This window comes from Furipterus horrens, unplaced genomic scaffold (assembly GCF_987537825.1).
Source record: "Furipterus horrens unplaced genomic scaffold, mFurHor1.1.pri manual_scaffold_10, whole genome shotgun sequence".
NCBI lineage: Eukaryota > Metazoa > Chordata > Mammalia > Chiroptera > Furipteridae > Furipterus > Furipterus horrens.
In genome coordinates this window covers 36,193,423-36,216,012 of record NW_028327180.1, presented here as the reverse complement: position 1 = coordinate 36,216,012, position 22,590 = coordinate 36,193,423, and the positions used below count along the sequence as shown (strand labels likewise).

The following is a 22,590-nucleotide window of genomic DNA, read 5'->3' as shown; positions in this document are numbered from 1 at the left end:
CCCCAGGACTCTTGCTGTGGCCTAGAGGCGTGGAAGGCTGGTGTGGAGTCTCCCAGATGTGCCGCTTTTGTTCTGGAGAAGCCTGGTGGGAAAGCTGAAGGTATTTCCAAGTCCTTGGGCCAGCAGGCCAGCTCACACAGCCCCTTTCCTAACCACGCTGCTCAGCCAGAGTATATTTTCTACTGGGTCCCTTAGAGAGGAGCCCCATCCTGCTTTCTCAGGCTTCACCTTGACCTCATCCCTGTTTCTAAGAACAGGCAAAGTCTGCTGTGTGATCTGCCCACCTGACCTTGAGGGATCAAGGGAGATAATAGCAGAAGCCCACACACAGCTGTTTCATACTCCTGATGGCCCTGAGAGGTGACAATGGCAGAGAAGGAGCCTGGCTCAGCTCAGAGCCCCAGCCTCCCATCTCTACAACAACAGGACAGTGGGTTGGAGGTCAGTGGCCCGTGGCCACATATTTGTGGTAATCCAGCTTTTCGACTGTCACAAGTTCATGGGTACAAAGGAGTCAAATTCCAAAACTGGGTGAAGACCTATGGCTGTTTCCTGGAGATGTACCATCTGCCCACATCCATGGAGGAGTGAGTGTCTGTCTCAGCTCTAGTACATGATGGATGTCCCACCTCTGGATTTGCCAGCTCATCTGGGTCCTATAGAGCAGGCCCTGTGACCCTGACTTCCCAGGCTAAGAACCCCCCCACTTCCACCCCAGCACTGCTGGCCAGGTGAGGGCTCCGTGCAGTCAGGACCAGGGCTCCTGGCCCTCCTTTCATGCCCCAGTTCCACTCAGCAGCCACGTGACAACTTCCTGAGCCCACAGGTGACTCAGATGTTCATTTCCATCTCAGAGCTCTTCTCTGAATGTAGACTGTCTCAAAGATGTTATACACTGGTATGCCCCAAACTACATTTTAAATGCTTTTAGTTTTATTGTTATTATTGCCTTCAACCTGTTCTATGGCCATCTGCCATCTTCTCCAACTCTGTAAAGGGCATCCAGTTGCTCAAACCAGACTCCAGGAGGTAGGTCACTGCCCCTTCTTTACCTTTATCTGACATCAGCAAATCCGGTCCCAGAACTTTCCAGAACCCATCTCCTCCTCTCCAGCACCATTGGCCTCTCTGGGCCGAGGCCATCAACTCTTTCAAACCCTCCAGGACCTATGACAGCCTAGTCCCTGATCTCCCTGCTTCTATTCTCTCCTCCCCCAAATGTACTTCCCACAGTCAGCAAAACTGATTTTCTTACCATCTACGTTGGACTGGGCTACTTCCTTGCTTAAAGGCCTTCTGAGTCTTCCTGTGGATTACGGAATAAAACCCTAACTCCTGACTCCCAGTAAGTGTCTGAGCTGAGATTCCACCAGGGAGTGTGTGAGTTCAAAGCCCCTAGCTCTCAGGCAGGAAAAGCTATGTGGAGGAAAAGCGCTCATTCGCTGGGCCCTGGGGGGCGGGGGGGGGGCGGGGGGGGGCGGGGGACGGGAGCTCAGTAGGGAGCTGGTGCAGGGTGGTGTGAGCACGGGGAAGGGAGGAGGATGCCGGCAGACCCACTAGACAGGGCTGCACAGAGGACGAGCACGGTGGAGGGCAGAGGGGGACAGCCTTGAAGAGGGGGCAGAGGGGCTGGGAAGGGATCGGAGGGCCTTGAGTGTTGAGGCGCCACAGGAAGAAGTTGGAGGGGAGCTAATACCGCTGTCCTGTGCTGGCCTGTGCGTGAATTAGTCACAGGATGAGGCTGTTGCAGGCCAAACGTTTCCCCAAAGGGCTGGTAGGGTCCAGTGAAAATAAAAATAGGTTCTGTGTCAAGGGAGTTTGAGGAGGTTGGTGCTAAACAGATTTCTTTATTGTAGAACCTGTAGCTTTAAACATGTAAATGCATGTTTACTTGCTCATGAAACTCCTGTGGTTTAAATTAGAAGATTAGTGTTCCATGGACCAGTGAAAATGTTTTAGCTGGGTGAAAGGGAGTGGATTCATCTAAGTGAGATGCATTAATTTATGTATTCATTCAACAATCATTAGAGGCTCTCTACTCATGCTGGTCCCAGAGTAGACATGGAAGGTTCAAAATCAAATAAAGCCCCTGCCCCTGCCCCTGGAGCCTTCCTTCCAACCTGGGAGGCAGTTGAAGCCTGTGTGGGCCAAGATGAGGAGCCTGGGCCTTACTCTGAAGGCACCGGGGTGCCCTTGAAAGGCTTTATGCTGGAGAACGTGGTTAGGTTTGCCTGCAGAAAAGCCTCCAGCCAGAAGTGTGCACGGGAGCCCCACATGAGCATGTCTTCTTCCTGCTCACCTCCTGGCCCCTTTCTTTGGCTCTCTTTCCTGGAGTGCCTGCACAGCAGCCTTTAGCCAGGCAGGAGCCATGGAGGCCTGGAGGCACCTGACCTGGGTGCCAGGCTCCTGCAGAAAGGCTTGAGCTGGGGCTGACTCAGGCATTGTGTTGGCAGGTGCTGGCCATGGCCAGGCAGCAGAACAAGTGGGTGACGGTGCTGGGCGGTGACCACCCACCCTCGGACATTGCCTGCACCTGTGGCTTCACGCTCCACATGGGCAAGATGAAATGAATGCTCCAGGTCCTCACAGCCCCCTCCTGCCCGCCTCTGTGAGCCACCAGCCTCAGCCTCCATCCCAAACCCTGGACAGAAACTCCTTAGCCTTTTCTCTTAGGCCTGATCCCTTCCCTGCCCTTGAGTCCCAAAGTGACACCCCAGTTCTTGACCTGCCAGTGATCACCCCCTCCCCAGAACTCTCCCTGGGCTTGCTCAGGGCTCTTGTCAGATCTGTGTGCCCCTAGGATGTCCACCCCTCTCTCCTGCCAGAGCCTTCTCTCTAGAACAAGAATGGCAAGTCAAGCCCCCAAAGGAGGATTCACAATGACAAATCCAGAAGGATTTGCCTTAATTGGTTTTACATACAGGGAGACTGAATATCAGAGAAGGTGAGTGACTTGCTTAGGGTCACACAGCCTATCAGCAACAGAGCTGGGCACAGACTCAGGAGTCTGACACCAGCCCTAGGCTGGGATACTGTCCTTGCAATTCAGCCAGCCCTTAGTTCCCCTCAGGAGCCTGCCAGGGAGTCCAAAGGTCAGACAGAAGTGCTGTATGTTGGCACGTTACCAGGACTCCTACTCTCACTTGACAGGTCCAGCTCCCCTGAGCTGTAATTTTTGCCAGATAACCTACCTTTTCTCCACCCAGCCCTGCTACAGAGGTTCTGAGTTCCCCTCTGCTGTTGCCTTATTTGTTCAGGGTGTCAGTGTCCACCTCGTAGAAAACATTCTGGTCAAGATATCAGTCATGGCAGTAATTAACTCTGATTGCTAATTAGTGAGGATGGGCTCCAGCAATTGATTTTGCCAAGCTCTGTTTTCAGGGTCCCTGGGACAAGCTTGTTCTTTGGGGTCACACAGATGTGGATTCTCATCTCAGTTCCCCACTGATGTTTGCGTGACCTTGAGTGAGTGGCTTAAAGTCCCTGAACTTCAGTCTCCTCTCTGTGAAATGAAGACTCTTCCTCCCTCCTGGGGCTGCCATGAGAATCTCAGGACATAGCACTCTTCTTGCCCATGGCAAGAGCTTAATAGACGGTAGATCTCCCCGCCCTCCCTGTCCAGTTCTCGTCTTTGCCTAAGTCCTCTCGAGGTGAGAGCGAGTGAGAGTTTAAAAAACTTTATCTAGCAAAGTCAAGCCCCCACAGGAGTAGGGCTCCTTAGTGGGTGACTCCGCACAACTGTACAAGGAATCCCAGCTTCCTCGTCCGGGGGGAGAGGGCAGAGGAAAGTGCAGCAGTGGCAGCTAGGAGGCCAGAACATTAGCCCCAGCCCTGCCAGTGACCTTGGGCAAATCCCTTCTCTTTCCTGCTTCTTTTCTCTTTCCCCTGTGAAGAGAAAGGGTAATGCAGAATATTCCCAAATCTCCAGCTCTGCCCATAGCCCCTTTGGCTGCTTGCAGCGGGAGGTGGCTCGAGCTGACCACAGATGGGGACAGACATGCTCATACTCACAGGGAACCTGGCCACAGGGTGAGGGCTGGGTGCAGCTCCCCTCATCGAAGCCTGTGCTGGCCTCTTGCAGGTGGACATGGAGAAGCAGCAGATTACTGTGGAGGCTGGCATCCTCCTGGCTGACCTGTGCCCACAGCTGGATAAGCATGGCCTGGCCTTGTCCAAATAAGGGCCATCTCCTCCATTCCCGGGTGGGCCAGGGCTGCCGTGCACCCCCTGCCCTGGCCTCAGCCAGACACTCAGGATCTGGCAGAAGCCAGAGAAGAGCACTTCCCAGAGTGTACCCTAAGGACCCCTGTTTTACCCTTGTAGGTACCTATCTCCCCATTCCCTTGGGTTCAGGGACTTTTATGTGACCATAGATAGAAGCGGGTCAGAGGTTAGCTAAGGATTAAATAACAGCCTTGTACAGGGGTGGGAAAACCATGGGTAAAGTCTTTCTTAAAGCTTGCAACAAATAACCATATAGACCCTCACCAGAAGGATATGCAAAATAAACAATGAGAGGAACAGAAGAGCATGCTGGTAGAGCCACAGGGCTTCCTGGTATATCCATCTGTGGCTTCACTTGTCTTTGTCCAAAGACAAAGTGATTGCTCAGGTTTAAGATCAGGAGATTTCTATGCAAACAGTAGCCAAACACAGCCAAAGGAGTGAACATCTAACTGTGGGATTTCAACCATTAGAAACAGGTGACAAAGGTATTTTGGATAATAGGGGCAACAACCTTTTTGCAGCTAAAAATTACCTCCGTGTAAGCTTGTGGTTGGTCTTCAAGCATGGGTGATCCATTCACTCCAGCATTCTTATCCCAGGCCCTGGGCCATTGCTCTACCTGTCACTCTGGAAACCATTTTGCTCCTGCCTGTCCAAGGCACAAGGCAACACAAACATTTATGGAGTGTCTGCTCTGGGCAGATCTTGTTCAAGTCCCGAAGAGGCAAAGGTTACTAAAAAAGACCAGACCCTCCTTCAAGGAGCTCTCACCATGCGGGCAGATGGACAGCCAAAGTGACAAGCATTATGCAGAAAAATAGGTTCAAAGTCAGAGAAGGGTTCAGGGCACTGTGGGGCTCCAAGGGTCAGCCTTTGCAGACAGGGGAATCTGTGAGGGGATGGGAATCAGGGCAGGCTCCCTGTAGGAGGGGCCCATGGGTTGAGTGCTAAAAGATGACTAGGTAGGAACCAGAACAGAGAGAGAAGCCAGGAGAGAGAAGAGGCATGGGGTGTGCAGGGCCCTATGAGCAGATAGTGGTTCAAAGTCTGTGACTAATGACAACAGGAGGAGACATATTCTATTAGTTACAAGTATTAGCTTCCGCACCCAGAAGCATCTCTGTCCTCCCTGGAGACCCAGTTCCCCTCAAGTGACTGCCGGCATGGGGCTCATCTGCCACTCAGAAGTAGTCAGGCTGTCCCGTCCTGTGTCCCAGTGGCTGCCTAAGTCTACGGCTCCAAGGATGCTCTGGGGACATAAGGAGTGGCTGGGTGGCTGTGGGGAAGGGCAGAGCTGTGTTAGACCACATACTGAGTGCTTGACATACCATCTCATTTCATTGTCACACCAACCCTGTGAGGATGAGATATAACCCCACTGATGGATGAAGAACAGGGTCTGAGGCAACGGGGCTTTTACCAAAAAAAAAAACCAGCAGCAAAGTTCGAGAGGGCTCCACTGTGTGGTGAGCCCGATGAGGACCCCAGCTCCAGAAGCAGACAATCTGGGGGCAAATCTCATCTGCATCTCACACTAACTTTTTTCAAGCTCCTTGGCCCTCCCGGGACTCAGAGGTCTCATCTAGAAAATGGGTCTTTAAAATCGGGAAGCTCAGAGGACTGAATGACTCAGAGATGCCCCACCTAGCAAGTACTCCATCATGTCAATTCTGGTCCATTTTCCTGGCTCGGTCCATGCCTTACTTCATGGCCTCCGGAAGGGATGTTTCCCCTTAGCCTCATACCTCCACTTTCTTGTGAGCCGAAGTCTATTCCTTCCTTCCTAGGCCCTTCTCCCTGAGAGCCTCACTTGATTCAGCTGATTTCTTTGAATATCGTCCCAGCATCTTCTATATCACTCTTCGTCCTAGTACATTCACAGAGGAGAGGAGAGGGATTGCAGCTGGATCAACCACCCCCGTTTGTGGCATTTGGGTTGTTCTCAGTATTTCACTATTACACACAGTTCTGTGATGACATCTCTGTGCTCAGGCCTTTCCATGCTTCCCTAGGGCGGAATGTCTACAAACCTCTTAACATTCTGGTCTTTTCAGAAGGGGCAAGGGCACCAAGTAGTCCAGTGAACGGGGACAGAGACAACAGTATACACAGGATGGGGGCAGGGGCAACTGGAAAAGGCTCTGGTTTCTTCCATCCTCTTCCTGTCCTGCCAGGACAGTCCCCAGGAAAACCTCTTTGCCCTGCGGGACAGTATGAGGCTAGACTTCTAGTCATTGTCGCCTTGCACTGAAAGCAGAGCAGAGCGCTGGTGTCGTCCAGCCACCCGCCCTGGGGCCCCTTCTGTGCTGAGGGTCAAGGTCCGGTCAAAGCTGCGGCCCTACATGCCAAGCCCATGTCTTGATTGTGAAACTCCTGTGTACCAGGTAAGGCTCTGATTACCTTGGCATCCAGTGGACTTTCAATAAGTATTGGCTTCCATCTCCTTTAGGCTAGTACTGGGCTGTCTCAGAGGAAGTTCCTGAGAAGGAAGCCTTTTATACTCCTGACCTGCTCTTTTTTCCTTGACCCTGAAATCTGGGCACATCTTTCTAATTTCTGCCCCCAGAGTCCACACCTCTGGAGGGGTCCTGGGCACCGCCCCCCTTTAGGAATCTGGTCCTGGGCTACAGAAGGCGGGCTCTATTCTGGAGTGCCAAGGAGCCCTGAAGGTTTCTGAGTGGGTTGTGACTTGGTCTCCTCCTTTTCCCTCAAGGCTCAGGCAGGCTCTGCCTCCTCGGCCTGCCTGGGGCCTCTCCATGTGCCATTTGAACCGGGTCCCCCCAAGACTTCCAGGCCTTGATAGGCTGGGGCTAGAGAAGTCTTAGCAGGATCATCGGGGCCTTGGTTTGGTGGAGAAGATATTGTGGACAGATGGAGGACAGAGGAAAAGAATGTTCTAGGCTATGAAAACCCCAGAGCCAGGCAGGCCTCCCCTCTCCTCTGCTCCAAGGGGCCTCACACCACACCCGAGGGTTCATTGTCCCTGAGAAGCCTAACTGGTCCCTTGGGTTTCTCTCCTCCCTCTTACTGAGCCCAGCCTGGGAGCCATGTCAGACGTGACTGCAAATGGCGTCATTGGGTTTGGAATGCATAACATGGGGATTGCACACTATATCCCGGCAACTCAGAGTCCACTTGCATATCTGCACTCCCTGACTCCTGGGAACTCACATGGTCCTCAGTGTGTTTGTTCATCTCTGTGTGGGGTTGAGAGCCATCCGAGGTCTCTCCCTCTGATGGAGACTTGGCAGGTGCCTTCTAGGGACATCATCTCCTTCTCTAAACCTCATTGTCCCTGACAGACACAAGTGACGAAGGAGCCCTTGTGCATGGTGATACACCTCTGCCACTCAGGAGCCTCCTGGCCTCCCTGTGGAAAAGGGCAAGAAGGGAAAGGAGTTCTATCCCCATTCAAATCTGGAGCCAGGCAGGGCAGGAGGCCTTTCCAGGGTAGCAAGTCGGGGAAGGGCCAGGACAGAAGCCAGGGCTGCATGGGTTGGAGCACAGCACATATGGGCCTAGACCCACACCTGACCTTCAAAGAAAAGCGTGTTTTAAACTGCTCAGAAGTCCAGTTTGGGCACCTAGTTACAAGCATAGATTCTGGACTTAGACTTGAGTTCAAAACCTGCCCCCAACAAGCACTGAGGGAAAGACTGAGGGTCCCATGTTAATCAGTCCGCCCATAGGTAAGAGCTGTTGCAGCCAAAGCATAATAGATTTTGTGGGACCTGGTTCCCAGATACTCAGAGCCCCAGATGGACACGCCATTACCCTCTCAGAGCTGGCTTCACTGCCCAAGAGGGTCCAGTGGTAATGGTGAGTGATGAACAGCACAATAGCATCCACCACCCCAGATCTGGCTACGGTCCTAGTGGACTATCTAGGGCTGGTATCACGTTGATTGCCTCAGTTTCTCAAAAGGATCAGCAGAGTATGAAAATAATTCTGAGTGGCCACAAATCAAAATGTACATGAGAAGTACAAGCCGCTTCTCTTAGGAAGCCCAGCTGAGCAGAACTAGCCTTTGGACAGAGGTGGAAGACCCCACTGTTGTATTTCACACATTGTGCCAAATGGCAGGGAGCAAGGGGTGAGGGCTGATATCTTTAATATCCACTGTACACCAGGCACTTATCTTGATGCTTCACACACTCTGAGACAGTTATCCTAATTTTACAGGTGAGGAAACAGGTTAAGTAACACAGCTAGTAAATCAGGGCCTAATTTTTATTCATTGCTGGACTCTGCTGAAGTTTATCACTAGCCAGCTCTCATTCACTGCTCCAGATCTTACACAAAATCTGTTTTTTATAAAAATCATTCTGATGCCCTCACTCCCACTGTGTCCCATTTCTGCCAATTTTTCCTCCCTGGTCATGGTCGCTATGAATCAGAATTAGTTCAGCTTTATCAGTTCTCTCACCCTGAGTGCCCAGCCACCAACTACACATGTCAAAAGCAATTTCCATCCAAATTAGCAGGTGGTGGAGTGTGGAGATGTGCTTAAACAGGCAATGAAAGAAGATTCCTCTGGAAATGAGGGCAAAGGGGGAAGATTCTAGAGCTAAGCATCTGTTTCCAACAAGCGTCCTATTCTTTGTAGGAACCCAGAGGTTTCTGGCCGGGTGCGGCTATGTAGGAGAATCTGGTTCCTGAGGAGGGTGGGTCACCAATGGGGGGATGGGCTCAGCTTGGCAGAGGTGGTACCCAGGAAGAGCAACAGGCAGAGGCGGCTGCTGGTGCCCGGGCTGCAGAGATAGTCCTACCCCAGACACACGCACACCCTCCCTTTGCCTCCGCAAGGTACTGCACCCAGGACCTCACACTCTTTAGAGCCCAGTCTTACCTTGGGCCTCTGTGGGGTACCTGTCCCGCAAATCCCTGATGCAGATGAAATGACTGACCCAGAGACGAAGTGTCTGAGGAAAGAGAAGGGGAGTGCCTCTTGGTGGAGGACATTGTCAGATCGTCCCTGGGTCCAAGTTTCTATTAGCTTGGCTACCTGCAGAAATACATGACTTGAGGAGGCAGCCCTCTTCCTAATTATCTTTAGGAAGGACAAAGAGAAACATAAATCAACATATAGTGATAAGGGGTTCAGACCTTCAGGACCAGAGTCCATTGTGAAAGTTTAGGCTACACTCCCCGAATTCAACATTGCGTGGGTATAGATTTGGAGTTCTACAAAGCAGAGCAGACAGAGCAGGCTTCACTAGGGTCAGAGAGCACATTGCATTCTTAGCCTTTTTTAAAGATCCTCTGGAGAGTGTGATCAGTAGTGTGACCATTGGGGCATGCTAACCAGCTGTTTTTAGGCTTATGGGCCCACATGCTGTTCCTGGGTCAAAGCAGTGGCCACAGTTTCCAATACCATACAGATCGGTCTCCCACAGGCCTCCTGCTGGCAACAGAGAAGCTTGCTGTATCCCAACTGTGATGCCCAGAGAATGACCAAGCCAGCCAAGGAAGGACAAGCCTTGGGGGTCCCATGGAACCTCATGAGATGGATGTCCCCCTTCCTGCTGAGAGCGGATGCCACTCACACATAGCCTCCCTTTCCCCACTCCCCCTTTCTTCCTCCCCCAAGACTGAGACTCCCCTCAGTCTGTGACTCTAGACCCACGTGGCAAAGTTCCCTTTGGCCAGATGACAGTGATCTTGTGGGAACAGGTGGTACCTGGCCTCACTTCCAAGGACCAACAGGAAAGTGAGGGCTTCGTCCAAACTGTGTGCGGAAATGCCCACCGGGATGGGGAAATGCCCACTGGGATTCTGAAGTATGGCTCTTCCTTCCCCTACTGCCAAGAGGTGGTGCTGACCCTGATGGTGGCCGGCAGGGCCATTCTGGAACGCTCTGAGTCCAGCAATACAGAGGTTACCTTAGAGTCATCCTCACCATCACCCTGCAGTGTGAGCCTTGGTTCCACTTGCAGGAGCCCTCCTTCCCCTCCACCCTGAGAGCGGTACTGGGCCCTTGCTTGCCACCATTCAGCCTCAGAAAATAAACAGAGAACGTTGACAGGCGGGCCAGGCTCCACTGACAGCCCCTTGTGACTCTGCAGGCCCCCTGGATGGACTGACCTCACCAGCTCCTCCTTGGCCCCATGTCAGTGAAGCTCAGAGGAATTGGGGGAGGTGGGTAGAGGAGGGCAAGCAAGGAGGTTGGGTAGAGACTTGCCATGGGAGATATGGTGCCCACATGAGCTGACTGCTCCTTGGAAGGCATTGACTCTCGACTGCCCTGAGCCATAGGATATGTCCAGGATTTCCTTTATAATGGTTTCTTCACAGCAAGGTGGGTGGACTAACTTTCAGGCTTGCTGTGTGCCTAAGGATTTGGATGTAGGTGTTGGTAGGGGGAAGCAGATAGGCTGGCTTCTGATTGATAGCAGTGTTCTCTGGATGAATGAAAACCCATGTTGGCTGGCTGGCTGGAGGAGTGGATGGATGAGTGGGTTGATGGATAAATGGATGGATGGGTGGGTGTGTGGATGATTGAGTGGATGGATGGATGGATGCATATTCAGCAGTCCTGAAATGCCTGACAGCCTTGGATCTATCCCTAGTAATCACTAGGCTATAGGAATCAATTTTATGTTTCTACATTCCTTGGAGTTATTATTTAATATTAGTAGACCCTCTGCACAAAGTTGGCAGTGATGTGAGCACTACTGACCCTTCAGGCTTAAGGTGGGATTTGGGATCAGATTGACCTTGTCTTAAATGCTGGCTCTGCCACTTCCAAGCTGTGACCTTGAGCCAGTCACTTAACCTTGCTGAGACTTTGTTTCCCCATTTAAAAAGAGAGTTAATAATGTCTTCTTTAAAGTATCAAATCTGAGGATTAAATCAGATACACAAAGTGTCTAATTCAGTACTAAAATATACCCCCTATTTATGACACATAGTCAGTCATAAATGGAAAATGTGTTATCTAGAACCTGCTCTGAAATCCCTACCAAAAGAATTTTTAATGCATTATAAACCACAAGGCAAAGGCCTGAAATACAGAAGGCTCCCTACTCAGAGGTACGGTGCTTGGTGAAACATTCCCCAGAACTCACAGTTGAAGGCTGGCAGAGTGATTCCACAGCTCTAGGGCACTCGGCTTGGATTTCTAAAGGACCAATGCCAACCAAGCCTGCCTAAGCCAGTGCTGGCAAAGGAGCTGCCTGCTGCTTTGGCCAGGAAGGTAAGATAAGCTCAGGACAAGGACACTTCATGGAGTTGTTTGGCAGGGACAAGGTATGGCTAAGCCAGGACCCCCATAAGGGTGGGGTGGGTGCATCTGACTTCCTGGGGCCTGCCCGGGGCCTGCCTCAACCAGTCACAGCCCCCAGACTGAGCTGAGGGGCTGATCTAGACCTCTGTTTATTCTAAGCAGGGTTCAAAAAGCCTTCTACGTTCTGCCTGGTGCCAGCATGCTGCCTGTGCCCCTCTGTGGGCTCTCCCCAGAACCACAGAATTCTGTTCTGAGTACCCACTGTGAAGACTGATTTTCCTTCAGCCCTCATGGCTCTGCTATTCTTGGCCTTTTTCTTCTCTACTTCTTGGAAGAGGTTCCTCTGGGGCTGAGACACCTTTGACAGTGTTCCCAGAAACACAAGTCAGATCCATGAAAATCCATGATCCCAGAGACTATCCTTCTCCAGAAAGAACTGTTTGTGGGTCCTAGGGAGAGAGTTTAATTCACAATGGGATGAGGCATGGGGTGGCTCTATCTATCATTCAGTGATTGCTCGGTACTGAGTTAGGGAACCTGGAGGGTACAGAGCTAGATCAGGCATGGCTCGTGCTTCCAGAAGCTTAAAATTTATCTTGGGAGAGGTGGATATGCCTTGTTCTCCAATGCAGGGAGGACAAGAAGTGATAGATGCTGGGGCAGGAGGCACAAAATGTCATCTGGACCATTTTACAGATGGAGAAATCGAGACATGAAGAATTTAGGTGACTTGCCCAAACTCCTGTAGCTAGGAATTGTTAAGCCAGGACAACTAAGAAATCATTTCTATTCGACATTCACCTCCTGGCTTATTCACTTAGCATGATACTTTCCACTTTCATCCATGCTGTCGGTTGGGCAGGGGAGAACAACGAGAGAAAAACTGGGATAACTGTAAAAGAACAACAAATAAAAAGGCAAAAAAATAATTTATTTATTTTTACTTAACACCTATACATTGATAAGGATAAAATGTAGTCTCTTAAAAAAAAAAGGAGAAGAAGTTATTTCTATTCTCTAAGTTACTCGGTTAAGTCAACATGGAAGTATCAATTTAATGTCCAGCATATTATAAGACACGCCAGTTGGCAATGTTAGGACAATTTTAAGTATTTCCTTTTGATGCAGAGAAGCTGAGGTACACCCTAGGTCCTGACTTCTAGGACCCTCCCCCATAGCTATCATTCTGTGACCAGCACAATCTTTCCTCTTTCCTTCTGCTGAGGTCAGGTTCTTGACAACCAGGACAGCCATTGGAAGAGATCCGAATACTTCCACTTCCTCTGGTTCCCACACAGTGAAAACGTCAGCCTCAACTACCAGGACCACACCACCAAGGCAGCATGGGCATCACTCCCATCCCCATGCACAGCTCCCAGTCCCCACACATTCTTCAGGTTGGCTGATGCTTGTTGTCTTCCTGATGGCCAGTGGGACGTCAGTCTAGGAGGAAAGCAGGGTGAGCACACTGAGCATGAGGAGAAACAGAAAAGACCAGAGGGCGGAAGGAAGAGGGAAGGTGGGCCCAGTGAGGGTCCAATGTGTCTGTGGGTAAGGACACATAGAGATGAGGTTAGGGAACAGAAGTTTGGGCAGGACAGGATAGGATAAAACAGAAGCCTAGACAGCTGGGCTGGACCCCAGAAACCGTCTAATACACCCAACCTTCCCTCCAACACCCCCAGCCATGTAGGTGAAGAAAGAGATAGTTTTGTCTCTCCCATGTCCTTAATAAAAGAAAACTTCTCAGCAAAAGAAAACAAAGCCATCACTTAGGATGATTGTTGAGGGGACAAGCCAGGCAAAGGCCATGACACCTGCTCTCTGTAAGGGGCTAGTGTGGGTCATGAAGGGTGATAGCTGGACATCTGGCTCATGGGCTTGTCTTTGTCTTATACAAAATTCATCCATCCATCCATACACACACAAGCATAAAATGAAAGGGGGTGGGGCATGGGATTTGACCGTGCCACTGGGAATTGAGGCTTTCGGTTGTACTCACTACCAGCTTAAGAAATGGCACAACACTAGTACAATTGGAGTTCTCTTGGTGGAACTCCCCAAGAAGTGGCCACCACCCTGAACTTCATTCTCTTGCTTTTATTTATACTACAGTTTTATGAATCCTGAAATAATAAATTTGGTAGTTCAGCTTTGATAGTGATAGTTATCCTTGTTGATATGGAGAGCTCTAATTATTTGTTTTTCACTGTATTTATTTACCGCAATATATTTATCCATCCTTTGCTCATGGATATTTGAGTTGTTTCCAGGGTTCTTTGCCATTACAGACAGCGCTGCTGTGAGCATTCTAGAATATCGCTCCTGGTGCTACTTAGGTATTTATTTATTTGTCCTGAGTATATACGCAGAAATGGAGTTCCTGGGCCATCAAGTAAACACATCTTCAGATCAAATTGTTCCCCAAAGTTGTTATACCAGGTTAACCCCCCAGGTGCTGTGAGGTCCTCTGTGTGTTATGAACTGGCCTAAATGGGAGTTGTCAGGCTTTTAAATTTCCGTGTGACATATATTACATGGTATCTCCTTGTGGTTTTTGATTCTTATTTCCCTGATTAGTCATGAAGTTGCACAGCTTTTCAGCTATTGATCCTTCAAATTTCTCCTCTGTGAAGTACCAATTTATGTATTTTGCCATTTTTAAAAATAGGGTGTTTTTCCTTACTATTTTGTAAAGTTTTATTTACCTACATTTTGGGCACTCGGCCTTTGCTGGTTACATGGGTGCAACATATTGTCCCTGTTTGTGTCTTGTCTTTGATTTTTATGGTGTTTTGTGGTGTGTAGCCGTATTTAATTTTGATACAGTCAAATGTATTCATCTAGTCTTTGGTCTTTGGGAATTTTGTGTCTAAGAAATCCTTCCGTACTGTAAGGTATAAAAACCCATCAAAAGAGGCGCTGACAACAGGAACTGGGGAACTGGCTGGTGTCCATGGCAGCTGTGGGCGTGGCTAGGGCTGTTGGCAATTTAGGTCTGAATCCAAGCACCTGGGAAGAGTGGGCCCCTTCCTTCGGGGCTGCTCACCAAGGTAGGAGAGTTATAGGTGGCGTCAGGGGTGGGGGGCACATTTAGGAGTAGACACCAAACTAGGAAGAGGACTAAGTGTCTGGAAGGTGTTAGGAAAGTGAGGGGCAAGATGTGCCTACCTGAGTCTGGACAGGGGAAGGACGAGGAGCAGGGAGCAAGCCTTGCCTGGCACCGTCACTCCCTCAGATTACGGGTTGGGGGTGACAGGGGGAAATGCCTTGCCAGGCTTTCTCTCCAGCACCCATCACAGCAGCTTGGCAGCTTTCTGTGCCTGTGTCTGGGGAATGTAAATCCATGAGCTTTCAAAGAAATCTCATGGCACCTGAGACCTCCACAGCCTCTGAGCCCAGCACGAGTGGCTCTGCCAGAGTGGCTTCCAGAAACTGCCTCCACCCAGCCTCCTCTCTGCAGCTGGGCTGTGTCCCTGAGGGGGCAGGAGTGAAAGGCAAATGATAGGCTGGCTAACTGGTGGCTTAGTGGGCCTCACAGGAAGAGTCAGTGTCCCTCTCTGAGGGGAGGAACCCTGTCAGTTCTATCACACTTAGTCCCCAGTGTCTGGCATCTAGAGGAAGCCCACGGATACTTGTGTTAAGAAATGCCAGCCAAAAAGCTTGGTCCCTGTCCTTTAAGAGTTCAGTAGAGGTCACCACTGGGGAAACGGTGGTGGCCATAGCTGACCAGGACACAGAGGCAGGCTATCTGTGAGGAACAGGTCCCTGGAGGGTGAGCCAGGACCTGGGCGCAGCTCAGCTCCTATGATTAGCACAGCCTGTGCCCTGGGCCAGTGGAAGCCCCGCCTTAGCCAGGCTGGCTTCTAGGACACCAGAGAGCATCTTCCTTTAGAGGGACCACATCTTCCTCCCCACCCTGGTCCTGCAGCGTGTATCTGTAGCTGAGTCCCTGGAAACTCAGGCACCTTGGGACCATAGGAGGAGAATGAACTATGGACTCAAGTGAACCTGGTCTCTGATCCTTGCCCCTTCATTCGCCTGCTGTGTGACTCAGAGTAAATCACCTAGTCTCTGAACTGTGTAGTAACTGGTAGTAACAACTGGGTTATTGGGGGATTTGGTCAAGTCTGCATGAGGGGTGGGTGTTCACTAGACATCACTTGCTTGCCTTTTCACAAACACACATGAAGGCTCTTTGTGGCCAACCTACATGGAAGAACATGAGGCCCTGGCCTCACTGGTGTTATCTGTAACCCCACACGAGGTTCTCTGAGCAATTGGGATGGATTTATGGCAGACGATGAGATTCCAGGGATGGGACGAGGGATAGGCCTGTGGGAAGGGAATGTAGCCAGTGAGCCTCTGGGCAGAGGCCACTTGCAGGGAGGGAGGGGAGAGTAAATCCAGAGAAATAGGCCTAGCTTTGCAATGGGGATCCAGGCCTATAGATCTCAAAGCAGTCAGCCCATTTGCACTTAAACAGATTGAGAAAACCGTAGAGCCAGATTGAGCCTTGTTACTAGAAGTCTCCAGTGACTCCAGGAGAGGCTGGAGATGCAGCTGGCAGGAGCCAAGTTCACGAGTGGGGTGACCAGACAGCCCTCTGCCCAGCTGTCCTGCAGTGAGCCTCTGGACTTGTGCCTGTGTTGGCCACTGCCAGATCCGGCTCACCCTTGACCTTGTCCCAAAAGCCCCTACTTGCACAACTGAAGTTGGCCCTCTTGGAGGCTGTTGTTTGGCTTCTCCGTTTACAGCCTGCAGCATGAAGGTCTTGGCTCTTAACGGGCAGATTAAGTCACACATTCAAGGACACAGACTTGGTTGTTCCACCTCCTGGGTGAAGGATTTCATCTTGTGTCCCTGGGTCTCAAGTGCGTGCAATATAGTGGAAGGCGTGGACTTTGGGGTGTCAGGCAGACCTGCTGGAATCTCTGCTGTAGTGACCCATTCATCAAAAGCAGATACAAATGTTGGACAGTGCACCCCACCCAGGGCATGCAGTGAGCAGGCCCCACAGCAGCTCCCTTTTCCTCCCTCCCCTCCTCTCGGGCAGGTTCCAAAGGCCTTAGGTTTGCCACTGCACAGTGTGGAGAGGGCTGGCTTGTCACCTTGGCTTTCTAACATATCTACAGTGAACATTAAGTTCTTTTATGAAAATGAAAAAAATAACTTTCGCGTATGTGTGTGTGCGTCTATGTGTGTGTATAAGTATAGATTTTGAAAAACATGACTTGGTGAGTAGGAGCAAGAAACCACGTGACAGCTCCTTCCTGGCCCCCAAATCACAGAGCCCTCCCTTTGCAATTCCTTAGGTGGTTCTAGCATCATTTTCAGAGACAAGAGCCTGTAAGCTGAGACCCCTTCCTCCAACACTGGCCCCCACTGGCCACTTAAAACAATGAAAGATTCTCAGGATGGCCAGGTGTAGAGGAGAGTGAATTACTGCAGTCCTCATTGAAATTAATCTGGCAGCTACCTGCTGAAATGAAAATGTGACTTGCCCTGTGTCCCAGCAATCTGGTCAGGACAAGCACAGAGGTAGTTGCTGTATGTAGTGTGGCACATGGTAGCAAAGCACCGAAAACAAACAGCAAGGGCCGGCGAGGCTGTGGGGAAACTGGACCCTTGGACACTGCTGATATGAAGGTAAAAGATGGCGCATCCACGTGGAAGAGAGTATGGAGGCTCCTCAGAAAGTTAGAAGTTAGAAGTAGAACTACCATAGGATCCAGCAATCCCCTTCGGAGTACATATTTAAAAGGACTGAAAGCACAGTCTCAAAGAGATACATATTTGCACACTCATGTTTACAGCAGCGTTATTTACAATAGCCCAAAGGAGGAAGCAACCCAAGTATCCAACAGATGAATAGATAAACGAAATGTGGCATATTCATACTATGGAATATTGTTCAGCCTTTAAAAGGGAAAGGAATTCCGACACCTGCTACGACATGAATAAACTTTGAAGACATTATGCGAAGTGAAATAAGTCAGTCACAAAAGGACAAACACTGTATGATTCCACTTACTTGAGGTCCCTAGAGTTGTCAAATTCACAGAGGCAGAAAGTAGAATTGCGGTTGCCAGGGGCTGGAGGGAGGCAGAAATGGGAGCTGTTGTTTAATGGGACAGAGGTTCAGTTTGGTGAGATTCTGGAGATCCAGTGCACAACAATGTGAATATAGTTAACACTACCAAACAATACACCTGAAAATGGTTAAGATGGTAAATTTTATGTTCTGTGGTTTTAACCCCAATTAATGCAAAAGAAAAAAAAAAAAAAACACTGAAAACAACCTTTCCTTAATAGGGGAGTGGGGGATAAATGTGGGCCCTCCATAACTGGACTCCTGTGCAGCTGTGGAGAGGATAAGTTAGAGCAATATATGCAGTCCCTGAAAATTTCCAAGCTATAGATAAGTGCAGGTAGCAGCGTGTGTCAAAATGAGGCCCTGGTTGGTTAAGAACTCAGCCCAGTGCCTGACATACAGCTGGCCTTCACTAAATGCAGGATAATATAGTTATTATGCCCCCTTCCGCCCTGTCCCTCCAGCATGGGGCCTTGTGCACTGGATCAATCATTTCTTCTGCCTCCTATTCCCTGGGAAGAAGGAGAGCAGCAACCTCACCCACAAGCTCCTCACCTACAAGTATCGCTTCAAGCAGCATGTCCAGGACTGGGCCATCCCCAGGTAGGGACTGAGTGGGCCAATGCTAAAGAGATTCCCTTCAGTTCTTACCACAGTCCTAGCACATGGACAGCCAACCAGGTCCCCAGGTCTCCCCTGTATTAGTTGGGGGCAAACTGGAGGCTCTGGGTCTCCTTCCGATGCCCATGTTCCAGGCCATTCTGCCTCTCAGGGAAAACCAGTCATGGAATCCCCCACCCTGTTCTCTCCATTGTCCCCTCTCCAGCCATGAGGCCAGGTGACAGCAAGCTTGGGCTTGGAGCACGTGGCTTCCTGACCAGTTTCTCGTTCTACGAAAGACTGTCCCCTGTGTTCAGGCCCTGGGTCAGTATGCTAGGGGCCAGTGCTCTGCTTTGGAAGAAGCAGAACCCAACAAGAACCCAGGCTAGGTCTGTAACCAATTTCCCCCTCCATTTACATCTGTCCAGGAAAAGCAGAGGTGGTACCCAATGCTTAGGGGATGCCTCTGTCACTGTGTCTGAGGGCCGGGGCTACCAGACTCTCCAGTGGGAATATTAGACAAAGCAGGAGTATGAGAGTGAGAGTGGCTACTCTGTCTGAAGGCGAGGAGGTTGGGGCTGTGGGAGAGCTGTGGCCAGAGACCCAAGGAGAGCCCCTGCTCCGGCGGCCCCTGGGACTGAGCCACGGGCAGTAGGTAGATCCTAGGGGGACCATTCACGGGGCTTTGCTTCCATGAGGAGGACTTGGAGAGCAGTCGTGAGGAACATGCCTCCTTAGGGGCTGGGAGTCCCTGTCGCCAGGCACAGCCAAGGGAGGCTGTGCCCCGCTCAGGCAGGAGGCCATGCAGAGTCTCATGTGATAACTCCCAGAGGTCCCTTATTGAGGTCCTGTTCTGTCCCCGTAGGCTGAGCGCAGAGAGAAGATCAAGGAGGCACTGCTGGAGCTGAAGGCCATGCTGGAGGCCCACCCCAAGGTGGTGGCCCACTTCACCATGGAAGTGTGCTTCACCCGGTGGGATGACATCCTGCTGAGCCCTTGCTTCCAGACATCATTTTGTACAGGTGACCGGTTTACCAAGAAGGGTGGTAGTGGGGTGGGAATCCAGGCTCTCAATTTCAAAAGGACCCCTCTCTTTCCCCATCTTCCAAGGCCACTTCCAATGCCATCTTCTCCAGGAAGACTTCTCTGGATCTTGGCAGCAGAAAACAGTCTATTGCCCTGACCAGTGTGGCAAGTTGGTTGGGCGACATCTGCAAAGCGCAAGGTCGCTGGTTTGATTCCTGGTTAAGGCACAGGCCTAGGTTGCAGGTTTAGTCCCTGGTCAGGTCCTCAGGGAGGCAACTTATGGATGTTTCTCTCCTTTTTCTCCCTCCCTTACACTCTCTTGCCCTAAAAAAAATAGTCTCTCTCCTTTAGCTCTTTCTCTTTATACTCTTATGATATCTACCATTTCTAGCCTACATTATATTATACAATGATTAACATTAATTAATAAGCAATGTTACAGCTGCCATTGGTAAAGCTGAAATCATGGGATGACAAATACATACCATCTCATGTACCTACTCTAATCAATGGTTCTGATAGCCTCAAATGCTGTGTTGAGAAGGATTCAGAAGCCAGGTTTAAGTTCAGCAGAAAAGAGGATCTACCAGGCACTGTGCTGACACCCACCACCCACAACTGCCTGACCTTGTTCTTAGTTATGCAGTGGTCTCCAGTATGAGGCTTATGGACAGGCATAGTTTAAGAAGTTCACCTTTTCCAAAATTCCCTGCTGAACTGTGTCTTCCTTCTGCCTCTTTTCTGTCTCTCATTGATAGCAGCCCTTCTCTGTGCAGAAGAAACACCTCTCACAGGTGTTTATATAGTCTGAATCTTATATGGTGTATTTCTCCAGCATATAAAAGAACCAGACATATAGGCTGCCCAAGGGACAATTCAAGAATGCACTGTCTTGGAGGGTGGTCCTAGAATCCAGAAAAGAGAGGTTCTGAAAGACGCACCCATGGGGCGACAGCTTATTTCAGGCAGGGACAAACGTGGCAAGGTCAGACCTTATCTGTCTGCTTGCTTGTTTCTCTTCTCTCTACTAGTGACTTCAACTTCAGAAATGAAAATGTTGCCATGGGAATGCATCTTAACATGGTTCTTTTTTTAGTTTTTAAAAATTCTGACTTATGCTTTTTCTGTTAGTAAGTCTGACTCGGCTGGTGGGTTGGGCAGTGAGGAACGACCAACTAGGTAATGTGGCCACACTTTCCGTACATTGAGTGAGGTGATGCTGAAATTCCTAGATTTTGTCAAAATGACATCTAAAGTAGTGTATTATATATATATATATGATATAATAATATATTTTGTAAAAGAAAAACATACCTCTTTCCCAGCCTGCATCTTATGTGGTATATTTCTTCAACATATAAAAACCCCAGGCTTTTAAGATTCCCAACAGACACTTCAAGAATGCACTGTTCTGGAGGGGTGTTCCAGAATCCAGAAAAAAAAAATCCCAAAATTATAATTATAAATATATAACTATATAATTATGTAATATATACTGTGTGCATATGTACACACATTCCTTTGAAATTACTTAAACTCATGATAAGTTTCAGATGCCTATTGAAATATAAGTGAGAGGATGCAAACTTTTTCCAAATGCTTAGGGTCGAGCAATAAGCAAAAGCCCTCAAGTTTCTGAGTCATTGTTGTCAATGTCCTGCAGGCAAAACCAGGTCTTAATCTCCTTGTCACCTGCCAAGTTCCGGGTGTGGCTCAGAGAAGGTGCCAGATAACTATGCCCGACTGTTTGAGCGGGCAAGGGACCTCATTTCCTTCTGCCCTACCCGCAGGCGCTACAGCAAGGACGTGCCGCAGCTGGACTACTGGCTGGCCTATGAGAACATCATGAAGAAAGTCATGGCCCTGAGAACCTCGCGGTGGGTGTCAGCCAGGGAGCTGCTGTGAGTGAGGAGTTCCAGCAGAGGGCGCCTCTCGCCCCCTGTTCCTCTGTTCCTCTGCCTGCCCAAGGGGTATGTTGGGAAAAGGTGTTGAGGAAGTCCCGAGCAGGTGGGACTCCACCACCGTACCCATATCCCCCTTCCCTCTGCATTCATGTTTTAACAACCCAGTGATTGTAATTCCCTTAGAGTTTTCAGAGAAATTCCTTCTGTTATTTTATTCTTACAGAACCAATTTAATAGAGAAGAAACTGAAGGTCTCTCAGAGGTGATGGGACTTATTAATTAGCAGTAAAATTGGGGCCAGAGGTCTCTCCACTGTCACACTGTCTGATGGAAATGGGAATGGAGAGTCTAGTAATACATTTTAACACCTTCCTTCTTTACTTTCCAAGAGCTTCCTCCTTCTTGTCTGGGTCTCCACATTACATGTGTACATTCCTGCCTGCCTGTGTGTGTGTGTATGTGTGTGCATGTACCTATGCATATGGGTATATGCATTCATGTGCATGCATGCATGCATGTGGGCGTGTATGCGTGTGTTGCATGCTTGGGGGTAGGGCTGTCACACACCCAGGCACACGCCCCAGGGGTGCCTGTTTGCAGCCCTGCTGAAATGCCAGCAACACTAATCAGAGCACAGCATCGGGACTGTGGGCGCCCTGAGGGTCTCTCAGAGTTGAATTTGGGGTGAGAAACCACAAACCCAAAGGAGACGTGCAAACTTCACCAAGTAGAAAAGGTGAACTGTGGGCAGCTTCTCCCCTGGGGGTGGCCCCTGGCCCCTACACTCCACAGGTGCTTAGTAGAAAGGGCGGCCTCCCAAAATGCAAAGATGTGGTACATTGAAAGGCCCAAGGCAGATGCCCTCTCACTTCACTTGTAGGTGTCTCTACATAGGCATAGCCAGCCCCATATTGTCCAAGTCAACCTGGCCACCTGCATTGGCTGGGCCCAGGGGAGAGATAAAGGGGGGTGAGTAGGTGGAGGGAGGGCAGCGTCCGCTGTCCCCCCCCAGAAAAGGGCCTCGAGCGCCCTCTGGTGGCGGCTGTGCAGACCCAGCCGGGGTACACAGGCGGAAGCCGCGGCCCCTTGAGTGCGCAGCTGCTAGTCCTTAACTCTCAAGTGACCATGAACGCTGCAGGCAAGGTAGCAAATCCCAGGGAAGGCACTAGAGGAGCTGCTGGAAGGAAAGAGATCTCTACGCCACAGCAGGTTTCTAACTCAGCAGAGATGTCTCTGGGTTCCCTGCGAGGAAGATCTTACCTGCAGGTCTCTGATTTCTAAAATGAAACCAACGCCAGGAGCTGTTCCAAGGATAGAGTGTAGACTGGAAAAATATCTACAAGGACCCTAATCCCAAAGGGTCCTTGAGGAACCCATGCACTAAACGGAAAAAATGCAAGGCAGTGTCTGAGCAAAGCTGCAAAAGTACATGAGCCTGGCTGGCCTTAATTTACATGGGATTTTCCCCACATGGCAGGCCTTTTCAGAGGTCAAGAAAGTCCCAGGCATTTCCA

The 22,590-nt window shown here is 50.1% G+C and overlaps 1 protein-coding gene across 1 annotated transcript; it reads left to right on the top strand.

The window, feature by feature from the left end:
- The first annotated feature begins 366 nt into the window (after positions 1-366).
- LOC149999507 (L-gulonolactone oxidase-like) lies at positions 367-21,077 on the top strand. Its single transcript, XM_090290170.1, is given in 10 exon segments — positions 367-597; positions 2,454-2,579; positions 4,082-4,176; positions 7,265-7,356; positions 10,037-10,105; positions 10,108-10,193; positions 12,683-12,911; positions 18,011-18,149; positions 19,023-19,175; positions 20,963-21,077. Coding segments are annotated over 10 exon segments (1,335 nt in total).
- The last annotated feature ends 1,513 nt before the right edge of the window (positions 21,078-22,590 follow it).